At 41.7% G+C, this 18,012-nt stretch overlaps 1 protein-coding gene across 6 annotated transcripts in view; it reads left to right on the forward strand.

The window, feature by feature from the left end:
- Window positions 1–18,012, forward strand: part of SK (small conductance calcium-activated potassium channel) — a 391,518-nt gene that overhangs the window by 162,683 nt on the left and 210,823 nt on the right. For 3 of the 6 annotated variants that reach the window (XM_076519251.1, XM_076519250.1, XM_076519252.1), the window contains one exon: window positions 1,176–1,208. The exons of the other annotated variants lie outside the window; for them this stretch is intronic. In XM_076519251.1, coding sequence (XP_076375366.1) covers window positions 1,176–1,208 — 33 coding nt within the window. The remainder of the gene's footprint in view (window positions 1–1,175; window positions 1,209–18,012) is intronic. 6 annotated transcript variants of the gene reach the window in all.

Raw genomic sequence — 18,012 nt, forward strand, 5'->3', positions numbered from 1 at the left:
TTATTCAACTGTACAATTTATTTTCACGATCGAACAAGGTTTGTATTACACGGAATAGATTCGGAAAATAATTAACTAGCACAGTGAAAGTACAGAAATCCTGTGAACGACGATCGACAGAAATTTAGATGAATAATTTATCCGTTAATTTATGTAATTTTGCACAATTCATTCGTGGAATTCAAAAGTGCCGAAAAGTTCCAAAAGAGAATCTTTGTGGTAAGTCGGAATCTATGGTACACTTACTCGTTTTTTCCCCTCCGAAGAACGTTCAAAAACCGATCTCCAGTGAATCTTTCATGAAAATTTAAACAAATTCGATGGTGGAACGATGTCTACCTATCGGTCCAACAAACGTTCGCAAACAGAATTTTTTTTAGTCGAATGTTTTGTTCGAACAACGATTATTCATCATAAATTAATTTATTTATTCAAATATATATTTATCTCAGATAATTATACGAATATTTTATTCGAATAGCGACTGTTTTTTTTGTACCTTTTTTCGTCAGAAATTACACTCGATTGAACTTTTCTTCGAACGAATTCGTATTCGAATAAAATCGTATTCGGCCTTTTTATTTAAAAATAAATATTTCTTCAATTCACTATTAAAATTTGATTCTTCTCCGTGTTTCGAATAAAATTACACGCGGCTCTGCTTTCGAGAGGCGAAGCATCACTGGAACCGAGAAGCAGCGTTCAATAATAAAATTTCAGTTAGCCAAGAGAAAAGAAGATTTTTCTTGGGCGAAAGCTCCGAAGGTTCGTCGGAGAAGTTTTCGAGGCGTGGAAAAGGGACGTGGGCGTAGGCTAATGAGAAGGCTCGAGGAGACTAATAGGCAGACATCGATCTACTTTTGAAGTTCTTCGCGGAGGAAGACCGTTTGCGAGATGGTATCGCGGTTTCGACCTTACCCTCGGCACCCGTACGTGCAATATTAATGCAGCATGCATTTTATCGTGCGTACGTGCGCTTATGCCCCCCGGCCACGTAGTTAGCGTCACTGACCTATAGAGTATGCCTCTCACCACTGTTCACCAACCACGCTATGAAGTATTGCCGCCAATCCAGCAACTTACCTCTCTCGCCAACCATGACCCGCATTCTCGAACGACCGATATATCGAAAGGAGCGCGCCGAGAAAATTTCGCGTCCACTTTCTTTATTAAAGTTCCGTGGGAACGAGACAGCCCGACGCCCAAAGGTAAGACAATTTTGCAAACTGGTCTTTTTTTCCGGCCGATTGATCCCGAATACGATCCCCGAAGCTTCTCATCCGGAAACGGTTGTTGTTCGGCTGCCTCGCGATCGGTGTTCCCGTCGATTCAACGGCCGACGCCGTCGATTGCCCTGCGAATCAAAAGACGATTCGTCCGCAAGCGTTTCTGCTCATCGACCGATTCTGCTGACATATTTTTTGCCATTTTATTTTGCCGAACGAGTAGAAAGTACTGTCGAGAATAACACCGACCGAGGTGTCGCGACATGCAACAACAACGATATACAGACATCGCCATGCACGTTTCGTCCAAAAACATGCACGTGTTCTTTTCTTTTTTTTTTTATTAATCTTGCAAATATTTCAGGTACACGTGCCAAGAATTCCATTACCCGAACGAGTCGTAGATTTTGCAGGCGTTTCTCGAAACGATCTCGCGAGACAGTGCGCTTCTGACTAAATTTCAGCCCGCTATCGGTCCGATCAGAGAGATTCCATTAGGCGAACGGAATATAGAGCTCGGAGACCTCGGGCCAAAGTTTAGTAGCGCGACATCAAAATCCTCGTATTTTTCGTCTATCCTCCATGAAAAATATTGCCGAACGTGTGCCGCAACCGATACAGCGGGATTGGCAGCTTCAGGCCATCTGTTTCCACTATCTTATAGTTCATCCTCTCGCGCCGTGCAGACACTCCGCCGTTTGTATAATACGTTTGGAGCTCGGTATGGATTTAGGAAGAATTTTATATAATTCCAGCGTGTTCGAACTCGTGAAATTACGATATATCTATTGCTAGCGCACGATCTTCGAATCTACCAAAAATAAACGGTGGATTTAAATAATAATATAATTAATTGTATAATTCATTGCATAATACATTGCATAATACATTGCACAAAATGATTTGAATCAAGAATTCGCAAAAGTTCTGCTCTCGAAATTGTCTGCAATTTAATTGAAAATATAAAATTAAATATTATAATTAAAATTAAATATTATAATTAAAATTTATAATTTATAAAAAATTTATAATTTATATAATTTATATAAATTAATAATAATAATTATAATTTATATTAAAATTAAATTAAAGAAGATATGAATTGATTAAACATATTTCATCCAGCAGATCTTACGAGATAAACATCAGAATGGATTATAATAATTATTAGAAATTAATTCTAATTAACAGAAAGAGCTTTAACATTATTCGCAGTAATAGAAACGCTTGTTATTTCATGTATATTACATAGAAGCATTAGTAAACAAAATCGTGCACGCAAAATTGTCTTCAGCATGCTCGAAGAAAATAGAAAACCACCGAAAGAAGATTAACAATATAAACCAGGAATAAAATAATTGGCTGTAGAAAATTAAAGAAAAGAAAGCGTGTACTTCCAGTACATAAAATAAAACATGTTTTTTCAATATTGTGCAGTCAATGATTTTATTCCTGATTTATATAATTAATTTTCTTTCGGTGGTCTTCTATTTTCTTCGAGTATGCTGAAGACAATTTCGAGCAAATGAAATAGCAAATGAAATAGTAAATAAAAGTGAATGAAATCGTGCCGGTTTTTAGCGTGCTCTAAAACAATAGAAAACCACCGGCAACGAAAATTAGCCGGACAGATTCAGGGCGAAATAATTCGCCGCAAAACATTTTAAAAACCATTATCTCCGGCGAGTGGAACGAGTGAAATTCCGCGAGTGAAATTTGTCTCTAGAACAATTAAGAAAATAGTATAGCGAACTAGACACCTCCCGAAGGTGTTTTAAAATTCCGCAACCGGTCCTAGCCTGGCGCCGAGAGTCCGATCTGATTTCAAAGGAAATAAAAGAGAATCGCCCCGGCTCAAGTTCCCCGTAGCAGCTCGAGGATTGCGCGGGAGGCGACCTTGAGCTTGCCGGCGAATATAGCGACTATAGCGACTATAGCGACTATAGCATCACCGAAAGCCCGTAATTAGTTGCACCGACACCGGGAACCCGGTCTCCCGGCGGAGAGCTGGAGCACACGTCTGTGTCTCCCGGCGCGGAAGCGAACGCGAGCGGCGAGATTTAATGTCGCGCTTGCTCGCACACGGTCCCTTTGTTACTCCCACTTTTCCGGGCGCTTTGTGCCGCGGATTTACGAGCCGGAATTTTTATTCCGCGAGCCGGCGCACCGACATCGTAAAGTTCCACGGAATAACGAGAGATTACCTTCTGCGCGCGTCTTCCGGTGGCACCGGCCTTCTTCCATCGTCTTCTCGCCTCGTTTCGACGATGACCGAGGACATACGGAGAGAGAGAGAGAGAGAGAGAGAGAGAGAAAGAGAAAGAGAGAGAGAGAGTGAAAGGAAAAGAGAGAGAGAGTGAGAGAGAGGAGACAGAGAAAGAGAGAGAAAGGTAGAGAGAGAGAGAGAGAGAGAGTGAAAGGAAAAGAGAGAGAGAGTGGGAGAGAGGAGACAGAGAAAGAGAGAGAACGGTAGAGAGAGAGAAAGAGAGAGAGAGAGGAGACAGAGAAAGAGAGAGAAAGGTAGAGAGAGAGAGAGAGAGAGAGAGAGAGAGTGAAAGGAAAAGAGAGAGAGAGTGAGTGGGAGAGAGGAGACAGAGAAAGAGAGAGAATGGTAGAGAGAGAGAGAGAGGAAGGAAAAGAGAGAGAGAGTGGGAGAGAGGAGACAGAGAAAGAGAGAGAACGGTAGAGAGAGAGAAAGAGAGAGAGAGAGGAGACAGAGAAAGAGAGAGAAAGGTAGAGAGAGAGAGAGAGAGAGAGAGAGTGAAAGGAAAAGAGAGAGAGAGTGAGTGGGAGAGAGGAGACAGAGAAAGAGAGAGAATGGTAGAGAGAGAGAGAGAGGAAGGAAAAGAGAGAGAGAGTGGGCGAGAGGAGACAGAGAAAGAGAGAGAAAGGTAGAGAGAGAGTGAAAGGAAAAGAGAGAGAGAGAGTGGGAGAGAGGAGACAGAGAAAGAGAGAGAAAGGGAGAGAGAGAGAGGGAAAGAGAAAGAGTCTCCATCTCGCCTCGACGAATCTGACGCTAACTTAACTCACCTGTCCGCCAGGATTTAGTGGGACCCATTAACCCCGGCGCGCGTAAAACTTCCCGGCCGAATAATACCATTTTTATTATTCCCGTTTTGCAATTGTTCAGCGACGGTAAACGACGCCGCTTGCTTACCCGGGCGATAAAGCGAAATTAGGGCGACCCAGATACGAATTCGGCGAATTAGTTCTTAATGGAATTGCCGCCTCGAAACAAAACCCGGTCATTTTTATACGAAACCTCTAATGACGACCCTTAAAAGCTCCATAGGGAGGGAGGGAGGCAGTGATTCGAACAGATTAAATGAAGTTTTTGAGCTGGAGTTTTTTAAATTTCTCTTTCTTTTAAGAAATTATTGCGATCGGAAACGTTCTAATCATTGCAATTGTGGAGAAAGTGGTACGGTAAGGGGTTAAATTGATATCGTTTTGACAAAACTGAACTGATTTTAAACCTCGAAGCTTCTAATTTCGTAATATAGTACATTCTCCGGAATTGACGCTCAGATTATTATCTCAGTTAAAGACGTCAACGAGAAAATACTTACTTCCGAGCTGAATCTAACTTTGAATCTGGCCATTAAGGCTTCCTGAAATTATGCAAGCCAATTTAGAAAAATAGCCTAGATCCTGCTATTTTTCATTCGTAATTTAATTCGACGATTCTCATAGTTCGACCGAACACCCGAGAGTGGATGAATTCTCCGAGGTTAATTGCTCGGGATGCGCAAAAATTGTGTCGCTTGGTTTAAACGGTGGACACGTTGTAATTAAAAACTGAGTCTGCGTGGCGATTAAAGTGACTGGTGTCGTCCCGTAAAAACGACAAGATCGGAGTTTATCCGTGCTCGAGCGAAGAAAATTCTCCAATGAAAAAAAGTAGCCGCGAAACGATCGCAAAGTAAATTCGGCCGCTGTACATTGTTGTTAGCGAATTTGCACGCATTTATGAGCAAAAGTGACCAGGGACAATAAAAAATCTGTGCAGACATTGGATGAATCGAAGAATTCTGTTGCACCGTTCTTGATTTACCAAGATTGCTGAAAGGAAAAATGAATTTCTATTTCATTTCTGTTTCTCACAATTCGAGCAAATTTTTCGTTTGCACAAAGATCCGCAATCTGGGTTATTAGGTAATATTTTTTAGCGATCGTTAGATTCCGACGATTACTCCATATTTCATGCTACTGTTCGATATTGTTTGCAGAATAGCAGTTTCACCTGTCTCTCCGTTAAATAGATTGACCGTCGTAAAACTTCTCTCATAAAGGCGCGTTCGTAGTACGTTCACTTGGAAGTTTCTCCTGCAGCCGCCACTAAATTTTTAGTCAACTTCGGAACTATTAGATTCCCATCAATGTACATTGTTCAAGTGGGATTCGGTTGACGCGAATCCGATTTCGCTACACCGTGTTGCAAACATTTTATCGCGACAGAATTTATGCGACACTTGGCCCGCTGCCGTATCGTTCACGTCATAGTTACAATGATTAGAAGTTTCACGATTGTAATTATTTCTAAGAAGAAAGAAAACAATTTAAGTTTGTCGCGTGTCGACGTTTACTTAAATGTTTAAATACCGACGACGAGAAGTCAGAGTTTTATTCGGACTATAAAGAACGGAATAGCGTTCATACTTAACAGGCTTTTTCTAAAAAGCTCTATCACGTGTCAGACTCGTCGAAATATGGGTTAATTCATGGATTTATTAATCAATTTTTCGGCGAAGCATCCTCTAAAGCAGAATCGAAAGCATTTTCAAAGTTTTGCGATTTTAGAAAGACAAACCTCGGAGGAAGGCGATCGCCGAAAATTAAACAATTTTTTCGATCACTTTGCGAAAAAGTGATCCCGCGGAAATATATCTCGGCGAATATTCAGCCGCGTCGCGTTCAGCTTGCAAATTTTTCGGAAATATCTGCTCGGAAATCGCTCGTTTCGAATCAAACGACTCGGAGATGAGGAACGTGGTCCACAATTTCTCATTTCCAAACGTATTATCTCTCAGTGAGCATTTCCTAAATAAACCTCAAAGTTAAACGAATTCATTTGGGAACGGAAATATCCGGCTTCGCGGAGCATTTCCCTCGCGCGTCTTCCGACAAGCAATATGAAAATGACCACTGGTCGGAGATTTCAAATTCGTCTCCCGGAAACGGCTGTTCCGGTTGTTCTCGCTCGCGCGTCCAATTCCAACGTTGGAGCAACAACGAAAAGCCAAACTCCGGCGGCGTGTTTTCGGAAAACAAGCTGTCGGAGTTGCCCGCATGCGACGAATTACCCACGTATTTCCCGATTGATCCCAAAAGACTGCGCCAACGGGCCTCGATTCGACGCGGAATTTATCCTCGCGGATACAACGTGCTCGCGCGACTTCGCAAGTCGAATTTGCAGCTGCGAGATCTCGTTGCACTTTTTCTCCGGCGAGTTATCTTCCGAAAATTTCGTACATGCACCGTGTCTAGAGGCACGCCGATGGAATCTCGAACGCGTCTTGGGTCGTTAGACGCGTCGGGCGCGTCCTCTAAACCGGAAGTCCCCGGCAAACTTCGCGGAATCTTAACATAACTGCTCCCCGAGAAACTTGTTCGGGTTACGCGGCAATTTTTGATGAAATAAACACGCCGGTCCTGCTTCAAAGTGATCCGAGACGGATATCGGGAGAAGCTGGATAACGAAGTTCTTTGAAAACGGATTATAAAATTTTGTTATTCGATCACCGTCACCGAGCTGTGGATCTCTGCGCAAAATAAGAATTCTCTGCGTCGGCCGCGAGCTTTACGAGTGGAATAAAAATGGCTTCGTGCTGTTAATCGATGACTTCGCCCTTTGCGCTCGAAGCCAACTTAACTGTAAATCTAAAATCACTATTCTGACTTATAGTATTTCCATTTTATATGACAAGGTGCATTTTATGCATATGAAATTTAGTCTTCGTGACTTATACAACAGTTACACTATTCTAACAATTTGTTAAATCTAAACTCTGATAATATAAAAACAATCTTAGAATGTGATATAACAATTTTAGTATTTAGTTTAGTATTTAGTAGCTGCCTCAGAGTCACCAATCGAGTGCATGTGGTTAATATTGTAAATTCTTCCCAATTGACGCTCAGATTGTGCACAAAAATGGACATTTTGGAAAGAGAAGATGCGATTATTCGCGCCTTGTTGCTCGTTTTTATAGTTGTTGACAATCGGTAACTATAAAAAATTGTCCATTTTTATGTACAGTCTGAGCATCAATTAGGAAGAATTTATTATACACAGCGCAACAATTAACTGGCGCCATATCTCAGCAAGCGAGATCCGTCGATCGTTAGCATCCTTAGAAATGTCAATCATTTACCTGTCTAACGCACCTAAATTCATGCCTATCGTATGACAAATGACAAAGTTATGACAATTCTCCCGGACCAAATCTTTTTGAAATTCTATCATGGAACAAAGAGCAGTTTTTAAATTGAACGCAACACTCAGTAAAATTGCATCAAAAACATTCCGGTTGACGCAGCAAGTGTATAGAGATGCTTGTTTAAGTCGATCAAATGTTTTCGTGCGACATAAACGATTTTTGGATGATAAAGAATCGCTAGAAGATGATCAACGTATGGGAGAGACAGTTGGACACTGTTGCACGATAACGCGCCATCTCAGAAGCCACTCGTTGTCCGTCAATTTTTAGCCAGAAATCAGGTCTGTGTGCTCGATCATCCGCCACATTCGCTTGATTTGGCACCGTGCGACTTCTCTTTATTTCCAAAATCGAAATTTAAGTTAAAAGACTGCTTCTCCGAAGACATTTCGATTATCCAAACAGCTTCAACACGGGAACTAGAGGCAATAGCACAAAATCAGGTGCATTCGAATTCCTTCTGAGTCGCTGTAACGAATGAATTGAATCAAGAGGAAATTATATCGAGTAAAACAGCACGAGATGTTGCGTATTTTCTTTCTATCGTGATCCAGTATTAAAAATTAATTGTCGCCCCGTGTATTTCGCTTCGCGTTTTATAAAATCCGCGGTCTTGTCCCTCGTTCGCTTTCGTTAGCGAAACTTTGTTTTCGATGTAAATACCGAACGATAATCGTTTGATCAAGCTTCGAACGCCGGATAAATTGAAGTAAATGAATCCTTGAATGACCCGGATACGAGATCCTCGGAGAGCAAAATATTCTCAGCGTGGGAAAAGTGAGAAATCGATGGGACACGTCGAATGCAATGCAAACGCTTGAAACCGGGGATCGCAAGGTAGACTTTCGCGTGCTCGATTGGCCCGCTATTGTGTATAATTTTCGAAGCAAACGAATTTCGTTGCCGGAGTGGATTTCCCACTCGATTCCGGCGAATCCGAAGGCTGACACCTTGTTATCAGAGCCGCGGGCGCACAGCCGGCCCGGATTTTCTGGTGGCGCGTCGTCGGATCGATAGATAAACAGCCGCGTGGGAGGGCTCGCGAAGGATTGAACGATGCCGTAGACATTAGATCGTCGAAATTGATCGATTGTTCCCGTTAATTCGCGCGAGGCGCTCGTAATTAATATTCCACGCAGCTGCGTCCGACTTGAGCTTCGGCCGTACAATGTCGCGCGAAATCGAACACTTACGTGTTCTCATCACAGTGTCTATCGTTGGCTCGTTATTCGAAACTCGCTATGCAAAGACACAGATCATACGATGTAATCAAACAACGAGAGCGAAATCAATCGGTGGAGCATGTTCAGGAAACCGTTGTATTTCTTGTGCGGACTTTTATGCGAAATTAAAGTCACCTGCGGGCGTAGCCCTGACATTTATTTCGTCTCTTAATCATTTTAATGGGTCCAAATTCACGCAACAGCGCTTTAATACCATTAACATCAACACTAGAACTACCGAACCTTAAACTCGATTAACGAATTTTGTTTTATAGTAATGGCAAGATTGGATTTACTTACATTGCATTTAATTTCTATTATAACATATGCATGAATGAAGAAGATTATCCAATTTAATTATAGAAACATTTTTAAAATATCAGGAAGCTTAAACGAAAAAATCAAGAACCAACTATTTTGACTGGTTTGGTGTATAGTTCTGGTGTTAAAATTGAGACAAATAATGATTTTGTGAACTAGCTGCAAAAAACAACAATGCCACCAACAATGCAAAGCATAATTTGTATCGTATATAATTAAATGAGATAAAATTAATACGAATATTAAATTATTTTATTTAACTCTCTTCTATAACATCTTTAATTTTTTTTTAGTCGTTCCGTGCATAATAATAATATCAGTCCTATTATCTATTGTTTATTTAAGTAGAAATCGACTATTATTTATATAAACCGATTCATCGCCAGAAAGATCCTACGATAAAAATATGTTTGCATTGCGTGGAGGCATTTTTAAAGAAAAATGAGCTTACACTATTAATTGGCTTCCGAGCCGTCCAATTCGTACAAATCTACCACTTGCCATAATTCCATAAAATCCGCAGTATAATTCAGGACGAATTTGACGCAGACGGCGCGATCACGTGTGCGCTCTATTATCTTGGTTAAACAAACCGAATATTATTATACCGTCGATATTATTATACATGTAATCTGTTCGGACATTTCTGGGACGGTGTTCCGAGCCAAACGGTGGCTTTAACGATCTGCAAAACGACGAGGCACGGGAACAACGACGAATAACAGTACCGCGACGTCCGATTGGGCGAGGAATCGTTCAGGGAGCAGCGTGATCCCGCAATTAACACTCGAATCCGTTCAGTTCGTCTGGATCGTAATGGGCGCCGTTTCGCGACTTAATGGCGCAGTTAATTTTGATCGACGACCCAGTCGCGAAACAAAATTTTACGGACGGCGGACGCCGGCGCGAATGAGCATTGAAAATGCGGGGCCGTTTCGCCGCGCGACGATTTCATCGGCGAGAATTCGCCCCGTATCACCTGAAACTGTCCATCATGCCGCGGTTTATGGACTTTTTAATCGGCCCCGACCGACCCACCTGCAATGTTAATAACATTCGGGCCCGACCGTCGATATTTTTCATCCGGCACGCCGCGAATTTTCCTGCCGGTTTATCGCTCGGCGCACCGCGATTATTAAAATTTCCGCGGAGTGCACCGGTTCGTGCATTTTCAATTGCAATATTCATCGCCGTCCCGATCGTCAATTCGAGGTCTAATATTCATTATCGATGTCGTCGCGTTACGCTGGACGAACAAACGAGACGCGGAACGATTTCGACGGAACAGAAAGATCTTGGACGTACGGGTCGACGGTGAAGCGAATGGAAAAATTCGTCGGTACGATTCGGTGTCGAGAATGGATGAACTGTATGCCGTTTAAACGAATAAACGGAGTAATCGAAAGAAAATAGAAAACAGAGCGGGACGCGAGTAATATAAATGGCACCATGAAACTTTTAACGCTGGCGATCGATGGTAATTTACATTCGGCATTTTCAGAAGGCATTCGCCGTTTAAAAAAGCACAAGTCTGCGGCTCGGGGTTCTAAACGCGACACGGACGATTGAAGACACCGCCAAGGATAGCGCTGGAACGCAGCACCCCGTAAAATCGTGGATCTAAGGATCCTCTTATCGGCTCTTCCGGTCGCGATGAATTTTTCTCTTGGGCGTGCCTTAGATAAATGGACTATCCGGGCCAGCCGAAGCTGGTTCTACCGATGAATCCGTACGGTGTGTGCTGGGTCTGTTCGAGCAGAAACCTGGAAATGATCGCGGGCCGAAAACGAACGCGAGCAGTGATTGGCGGAGAATTAATCGCGTTTTATCTCGCCAAGTGTCTGTCGGATCTCTCTCTCTCTCTCTCTCTCTCTCTTTCTCTCTCTCTCTCTCTCTCTCTCTTTCTCTCTCTCTCTCTCTCTCTCTTTCTCTCTCTCTCTCTCTCTCTCTCTCTCTCTCTGTCGCTCGCACGCTTTCTCTCTGCGCTCATCGTATATCGAGGGCAAACGCGACAAGGACAAAGCGTCACGGGACCCCTTTGTCCCACGGTTTTGGAAATTAATTAGGACCGGCGCGTCCAGAGACAACATCGTCTCCCCGCCTAGAAAATTTCGTTTTGATAAATTGGTTCGGCGGGAACCGTGTTTCTCGGTGATCGTTCACTGAGCGCCTCGAAAATTACGAGATAAGCGATTAAAATCACGGAACAATGTAAATTCATAATCATTAATCGTGCAGTACATTCATCGTTGATTAAAGATGTTCATTCTTCAATGAAGGTATTCATTATTCGTTCAACGTATTTACCGTTGATTAAAGATGTTCATTCTTCAATTAAGGTATTCATTATTCGTTCAACATATTCACTGTTGATTAAAGATGTTCATTCTTCAATGAAAGTATTCATTATTCGTTCAACATATCCACCGTTGATTAAAGATGTTCATTCTTCAATTAAGGTATTCATTATTCGTTCAACATATTCACTGTTGACTAAAGATGTTCATTCTTCAATGAAGGTATTCATTATTCGCTCGACATATTCACCGTTGATTAAAGATGTTCATTCTTTAATGAATGTACTTATTATTCGTTCAACACATTCACCATTCACTAAAGACATTCATTCTACAATGTATAAATTAATTTTTAATTGAATGCACTCATCGTTCATGAAAGGTATAGCTAAATAAAATGAAAATTGACTTTGAACTTTGATTTTGTTGATGAGTCGATACTTCGATATAATTATTCGGTAGCCCCTTTTTTATTAGTAATGTTTGCTTGTACTCGTGAAGACTTTACTGTTGAAGCTGTTAGAATAGCATAGATTCAGTAAACAATTACGTCGGGAACATGTTAATCTATTTAAATTAGTGGGAAGCGGTATCTAGTTGTAATTAATCGAGTCGTTAAGCGTTGCTCGGGAAGACGGACTAGCTGATTTATTGCTATCGCGGAGATAAGGATCTTTTCGATAGTTGAATTTCGGAGCCAGTATTGTCTCTGTATGTCAAAACTATTATAATAATTGGGAAAGAAGGATCAAAGGGATCAAAACAAAAACAAAGGGTTAAATGCAATTTGTCTGAACAGTAGAATCTAGAATCGGTTTATCTAAAAAGTAGAACATTGTATAGATTTATCTAGTTAATAGAATATGGAATCGATTTATCTAAAAAGTAGAATGTTGTATAGATTTATCTAGTTAATAGAATGTTGCATAGATTTGCCCAAAAAGTAGAATCTAAAATGGCTTTGTCCAGAAAGTAGAATCTAAAAAATCAGTTTGTCTACAAAAGTAGAATCTAACAAATTACTCCGTCTACAAAGTAGAATCTTAAAAATTCCATTCGTCTACAAAATAGAATATTAAAAATTTTATTCATCTACAAAAGTAGAATCTTAAAAATTTTATTTGTCTACAAAAGTAGATCTAAAAAATTACTCTGTCTACAAAGTAGAATCTTAAAAATTTCATTTTCTGCAAAGTAGAATCTTAAAAATTTAACTTGTCTACAAAGTAGAGAGAGAGAGAGAGAGAGAGAGAGAGAGAGAATCTCAAACATTTAACTGCCTACAAAGTAGAATCTTAAAAATTTAACTTGTCTACAAAAGCATAATAGAATCTACAAAATTGCTCCGTCTACAAAGTAGAATCTTAAAAATTTCATTTGTCTGCAAAGTAGAATCTTAAAAGTTTAACTTGCCTACAAAGTAGAATCTTAAACATTTAACTTGTCCACAAAGTAGAAGCTTAAAAATTTAACTTGTCCACAAAGTAGAATCTTAAACATTTAACTTGTCCACGAAGCAGACTCTATAAAATATACCTCGTCAAATGTAAAATAAAATATACCCGTACAAAAAGTGGAGGCTAAAAAATGACACGTCTACAAAATGGAATCCAACCTGGCTCCGTGGAAAGTACCAAATAAAACGGAACGATTTCCCGAATCAAATTTGATTCGCTGCGAACGACAAATCCGAATGCTCGCGGCAAACGTCAAACCCGAATGTTCGCAATACCTCTGACACATCCATTTAAATCCGGCGGTGTCTTCGCGACAGCACCGTCTTGGAGGAACGCGTACGCGACATGGTTTCCGCGAAAGTTTTCTCATCGAGTGATTCGCGAAGGCGACGCGACACGGAAACAACGTTCCGGCGTTCCCCGAGTCGCGTTGAATTACTTTGCTGATAAAATCTATGCCGAGACTATTACCGAAACTGCAGGCGAGCCACACGGGTGCGCATAACAAACGGTGGCCGGATGATGCATCGGAGCGACCGGTGATGCACCGTGGCTCGTTGCAACGTCGAGGAAACTGCCGGGCGGTGTCTGTGACACCGGTAACAGTCTGAGAGCTTCTCTTCCCAGACGCGGTCGACGAAGTTACTTGTCCAGATCCTCGAGCATCAATTTTTCTGCAAAATGCGGGATCCTCGGCGGAGTGCAAGGGACATATGCGACTGACACATGTAACATGTTTGCATATTTAATGTGACCGAAGGTGCGAAAACAGCCCTCGGAGTTGGAATCGGAGATGCCTGAAATATTACAGAAGCCTGGGGGGGGGGGGCGGAGTTACAGTAAAATTCGTATCATGGTTTCTCAAATGGCGAAACTGGTAGCACAAGAATATCTTTTTAAATAATATATTAAAAATTTCGATCAATATTATGTAACATTATTATTTTATAATTGCATTACGCATCAAAATGTTTGATACATTATTATTGCATAAAACTGTGACATGCACACGAAGTATTGATATTGTTCACAACCAGACTGCGGACCTCTGTGCAAGATAAAAAGTTGCACCGATTGTAAGAGACAGGTGCCAGATATTCATTGAATTTTTCCTCCAATGATTTTATCGAGTTCGAAACCGTGCGTCGATACCGTTCAATTATTTCAATTCGCCCATTGTTTTAAATTGCTGCCGCTCGTTTTTCTCACAAAACTGCGTTAAACCCGCAGTCTATTCATAACAGTTGCCATAAGGATTTTCCGAAATGAAACATATCTCGCACCGCGATGGACACGGGCTATTGAATTTTGCCGATGTGGTCCGCACTGTTCGACGCGGCGTTTCAATTTCGATTTCGCCAGACGAGTCGCTTCGACCGGCTCGAATTTTTGAGGCAGAGTGGCAGTCGCAGTGCTAATGGAGACCCGAGACCGTTGTGTATCGTCCGTTTGAAACCCCGGGGGCCACTTTGACGTCCAATTTTACGCCGGACAAATTTTCGAGGACGGCTTCGTCGTCGGCCGCGCGGAAATAAAAAGAAAAGAAGCCAGACAGAGAGATAGAAAGTGGGAAAAAGGGAGAGAGAGGGAGAGAGTGGGAGAGAGAGAGAGAAGAAAAGAAGCCGGTTAAAGCGTCGAGATGAAGAAGAAAGGGGTCGGCGGAGGGAGAGGGAGGGGCTGGATGGGAAGGGACGCGGGTGGCGATGCTTTCGCGGAGAGAATGGAGCAGTTTCGCGATGGCTGGAAAATCCGGTATTCCGCGTTCTGCGGAGAAATAAAAGACTTTTCAGACGCGGCCGACGGATCCGGGGGGAACGGGGCGCGCGAGCGGATCGCTTGACAGGGGTGGGATCCGAAGGCGAGGACTGCACGCGCTGTCTGTGACTCCAGCGACAAAGGCTCCGCCGGAGAACGCTTCTTTTCGTTTTATTGTTTTCCGAATGAATTTTAAAGCTCGCGGAATCGGCCCACGGGAAAACGCGACGTTCGGCCGGCGCGCGTCCGAATTAATTGCGATTTTCGGCAGTTTTAATGAACGCGCGAATCCGCGCTTTCATTTGTTTCGACAATATAACGAACGTTGTATACGAGGTTCTTTCCATCAATTTCATAAACTGCGGGAGCATTTTGTTCGCGTAGTATTTATTTTGCACGCTGTTGGAAAACGAGTGTTGTATTATTAACATATTATTATTATATAAAATGATATCTTGTTCGTTGGAGGAACGAGTCGTTTATTTGCCGATGAATCCGATTCGCGTTCTCCGGGAAATGTTAATCGGAACGATTTTGTCGAAATCGTCGGACGAGATACAAGCACTGTTCTTGCTTCATTATTTCGAATAATTCCTGATAAATTAAACGACATTTTGATGTTATTCATTTCCTTAATATTAACATAAAATTGATGAAATAAAACAAGAAAATAAAATAGAATAGAATGGAATAAAATACGATGAATTAAACTCAAATAAAATACGATGAAATATTATAGAATGGGATAAAATACGATAAAATGGAATCGAGTAAAATAGAATAAAATTGGACAAAATAAAATATAATAAATTAATCTCAAATAAAAGAAAAGAAAATAGCATATAAAATGGAATAAAATAAAATGTAATAAATTAAACTCAAATAAAATTCAATAAAATAGAAAAGAATAAAATACAATAAATTGAACTGAAATGGAATACATTAATTAATATATCAGACTCTAGCACCAATAAGGATGCGCATGTCCATTAATTACGGTTCCGCAGGAGTAACGAATTGCAAATAAACCGCTGGATAGCGGATGGAATGGCGCGGTAGAGTGAAAAGCTAGATATTCGGATACCGGGACGAACGGGCAATTGCACTTTCACTTTATTGCCAACAACTGGTTGGCCCGTTCCGATTCTTCTGTTTATCCGAGCTGATCTCGAGGAAGTTCACCTCGCCCAATGACGATGGCCGAGTTGTCTTCCGACCGCCCCGATCCCCTCGACAGCTTCTCGAATCTACCCGTCCACGTGACACACTCCCTATCCGACTGTCTTAATCTCTTGGCTCGCGGACCATCTTCATTTTTTTTCACCGCGCCGCGTCGGGTCGCGTCGCGACGCTGCAGTTACTCCGCGATTATTATCTCTCCGTGAACGACGCCGCGTCTTTCGCGACGACAAAAGATCCGTGGAAACGGTCTCTCCCGAGCTCTAGCCGCCGTCGAGACTCGAAGATTTTACCCCGGGACAAAGGGAACGTTTCTGTCCAGCCAGCTCGCGCGAGCCTCTGCGCTCGTTTCGTTCGCCCCGAAACGACCCTAAACTTCGCTCCATCGATTCTTTCCTCCACTTTTCGGAGAATTAAATATTAACCGCGGTATCAATCGGTTTCAGTTCTGTTCTAAAATGCAACTTTTGCTTCCGGAAAATGTAGACACGGCTTTAACCGTTGAAACAATCTCCGTTGCCTTCGACGAACTTCCTCCGAAGTCGCGCTAATTCCATTACATCGGGATTCGATTGCGTGATTGAATCGCATTTTATTTGAATCGCATTTGAATTTCATTGCATAGCGATTCGATTATATTTTCATTCGACTGCATTTTCATTCGGTTACATAATCCAAACTTCTCGGTTAATTCGATAATTATTTCAATCGCGTGCGTAATCGATATACAATGTAATTCGGTTACAACGTAATTGAAATGCGATAGAAATTCCGATACTGTTTGTTGTTCGAAGCGCGAAGTCGGCGGAAAGTGTAACAACAAGTTGCAGATTCCAGGATCGGTAACCTGTCGTAACACCGGCGTGTTTGCCGGCCACGGTAAATAAGAATTTCAAACGGCCCATTAAAAATGAACGGTGTAAGCGCGTTCGCCGGGACACGGGAGATTTATTCGATTTATGCGAGCCGTTGGAGTCGGACTACAAGTGTCACGTACGCCTCGGAATGCAGCGTGCAGCTGGCCCAGTATTTCCCGGCGTGCGTGTAATGGAACGTGATGCAGCCGACGTTATGCTCGTGCCTGAACCGGCGCTCTGCTTCGCATGACCATGCGGAGAGGTGGTTCCGTCGTCGAAACGGCGACGTATTGCGAACACTTTAGACGATCGCTGGACGTGCCTCTTCGTTTTTAATGCCGAATACTCGCCGGGATTTTATGAGACGCGCGAAGTCTCTCTGGACTCTTGCGTTATTTCTTTAACTCATTGCAACTACTAAAAGACAAAAGGCGCTTTCGTCTAACTTATATTTATTGCACTTAACGCGGGCAAGTTTTATCGTGCATTAAGATCCGCGGTCCAATAATTAACTCCTTAACGCACAGTTTTGTTGAAGAAAACCGGCCAAAGAAAATCAATTTTTTCGTCGAAACTTTTCTTTTGGTGGAGAAGTTTGATATACTGCGCTTTTGTTCCGTGAAAAAAGGCTATATTTTATTCTTGAATAAATAAGTGTTATAGCTTACAATCCCATGTAAATTATAAATATCAATGAAACGATCTTTTTTCTTTGTTTTCACATTTCTATTTTCAATTCTCGATTATATTCGAGTGTGAAAAATTATAGCAGCATAAAATACAACGCCGCTCGAATTATCTTAAGTGTGCACAGTTTGGCCTGTTTAACGCGCTCGAATTAACTCGAGCGTACAAGTTAAGGGGTTAATGATAATTCCGTACGATATTTCAATCTGTGACGAGAATATCATATGGTCTGAGTAAAAAATTAAGCATAAACGGCGCGGTTCGTGTTGATTGCAACGAACGATCGAAATAGAAATTCGATGATTAATCGTTAATTAAATCTTTCTGCCCAACTCAGCTTATCGAGTATCAACAACTATAGGAACGACTATTTTGCACTCGAGTGCAAAAGGTTAAACAGCTACCGGTCGCGCGAAAGAACCATCGAAACACGATATTGTCGAAAGAAAAAAAGTAAAATTCCCAAAAGTAAAAACTGTTATGAAATTATCGAGCAGGTACAACAATTTCTCCCTAATTCGCGCCGAGATTACACGCTCTGAAGAAGAAAATTGTACGGCAAAGGGTTAC

This window comes from Megalopta genalis, chromosome 2 (genome assembly GCF_051020955.1).
Source record: "Megalopta genalis isolate 19385.01 chromosome 2, iyMegGena1_principal, whole genome shotgun sequence".
Taxonomy (NCBI): domain Eukaryota; kingdom Metazoa; phylum Arthropoda; class Insecta; order Hymenoptera; family Halictidae; genus Megalopta; species Megalopta genalis.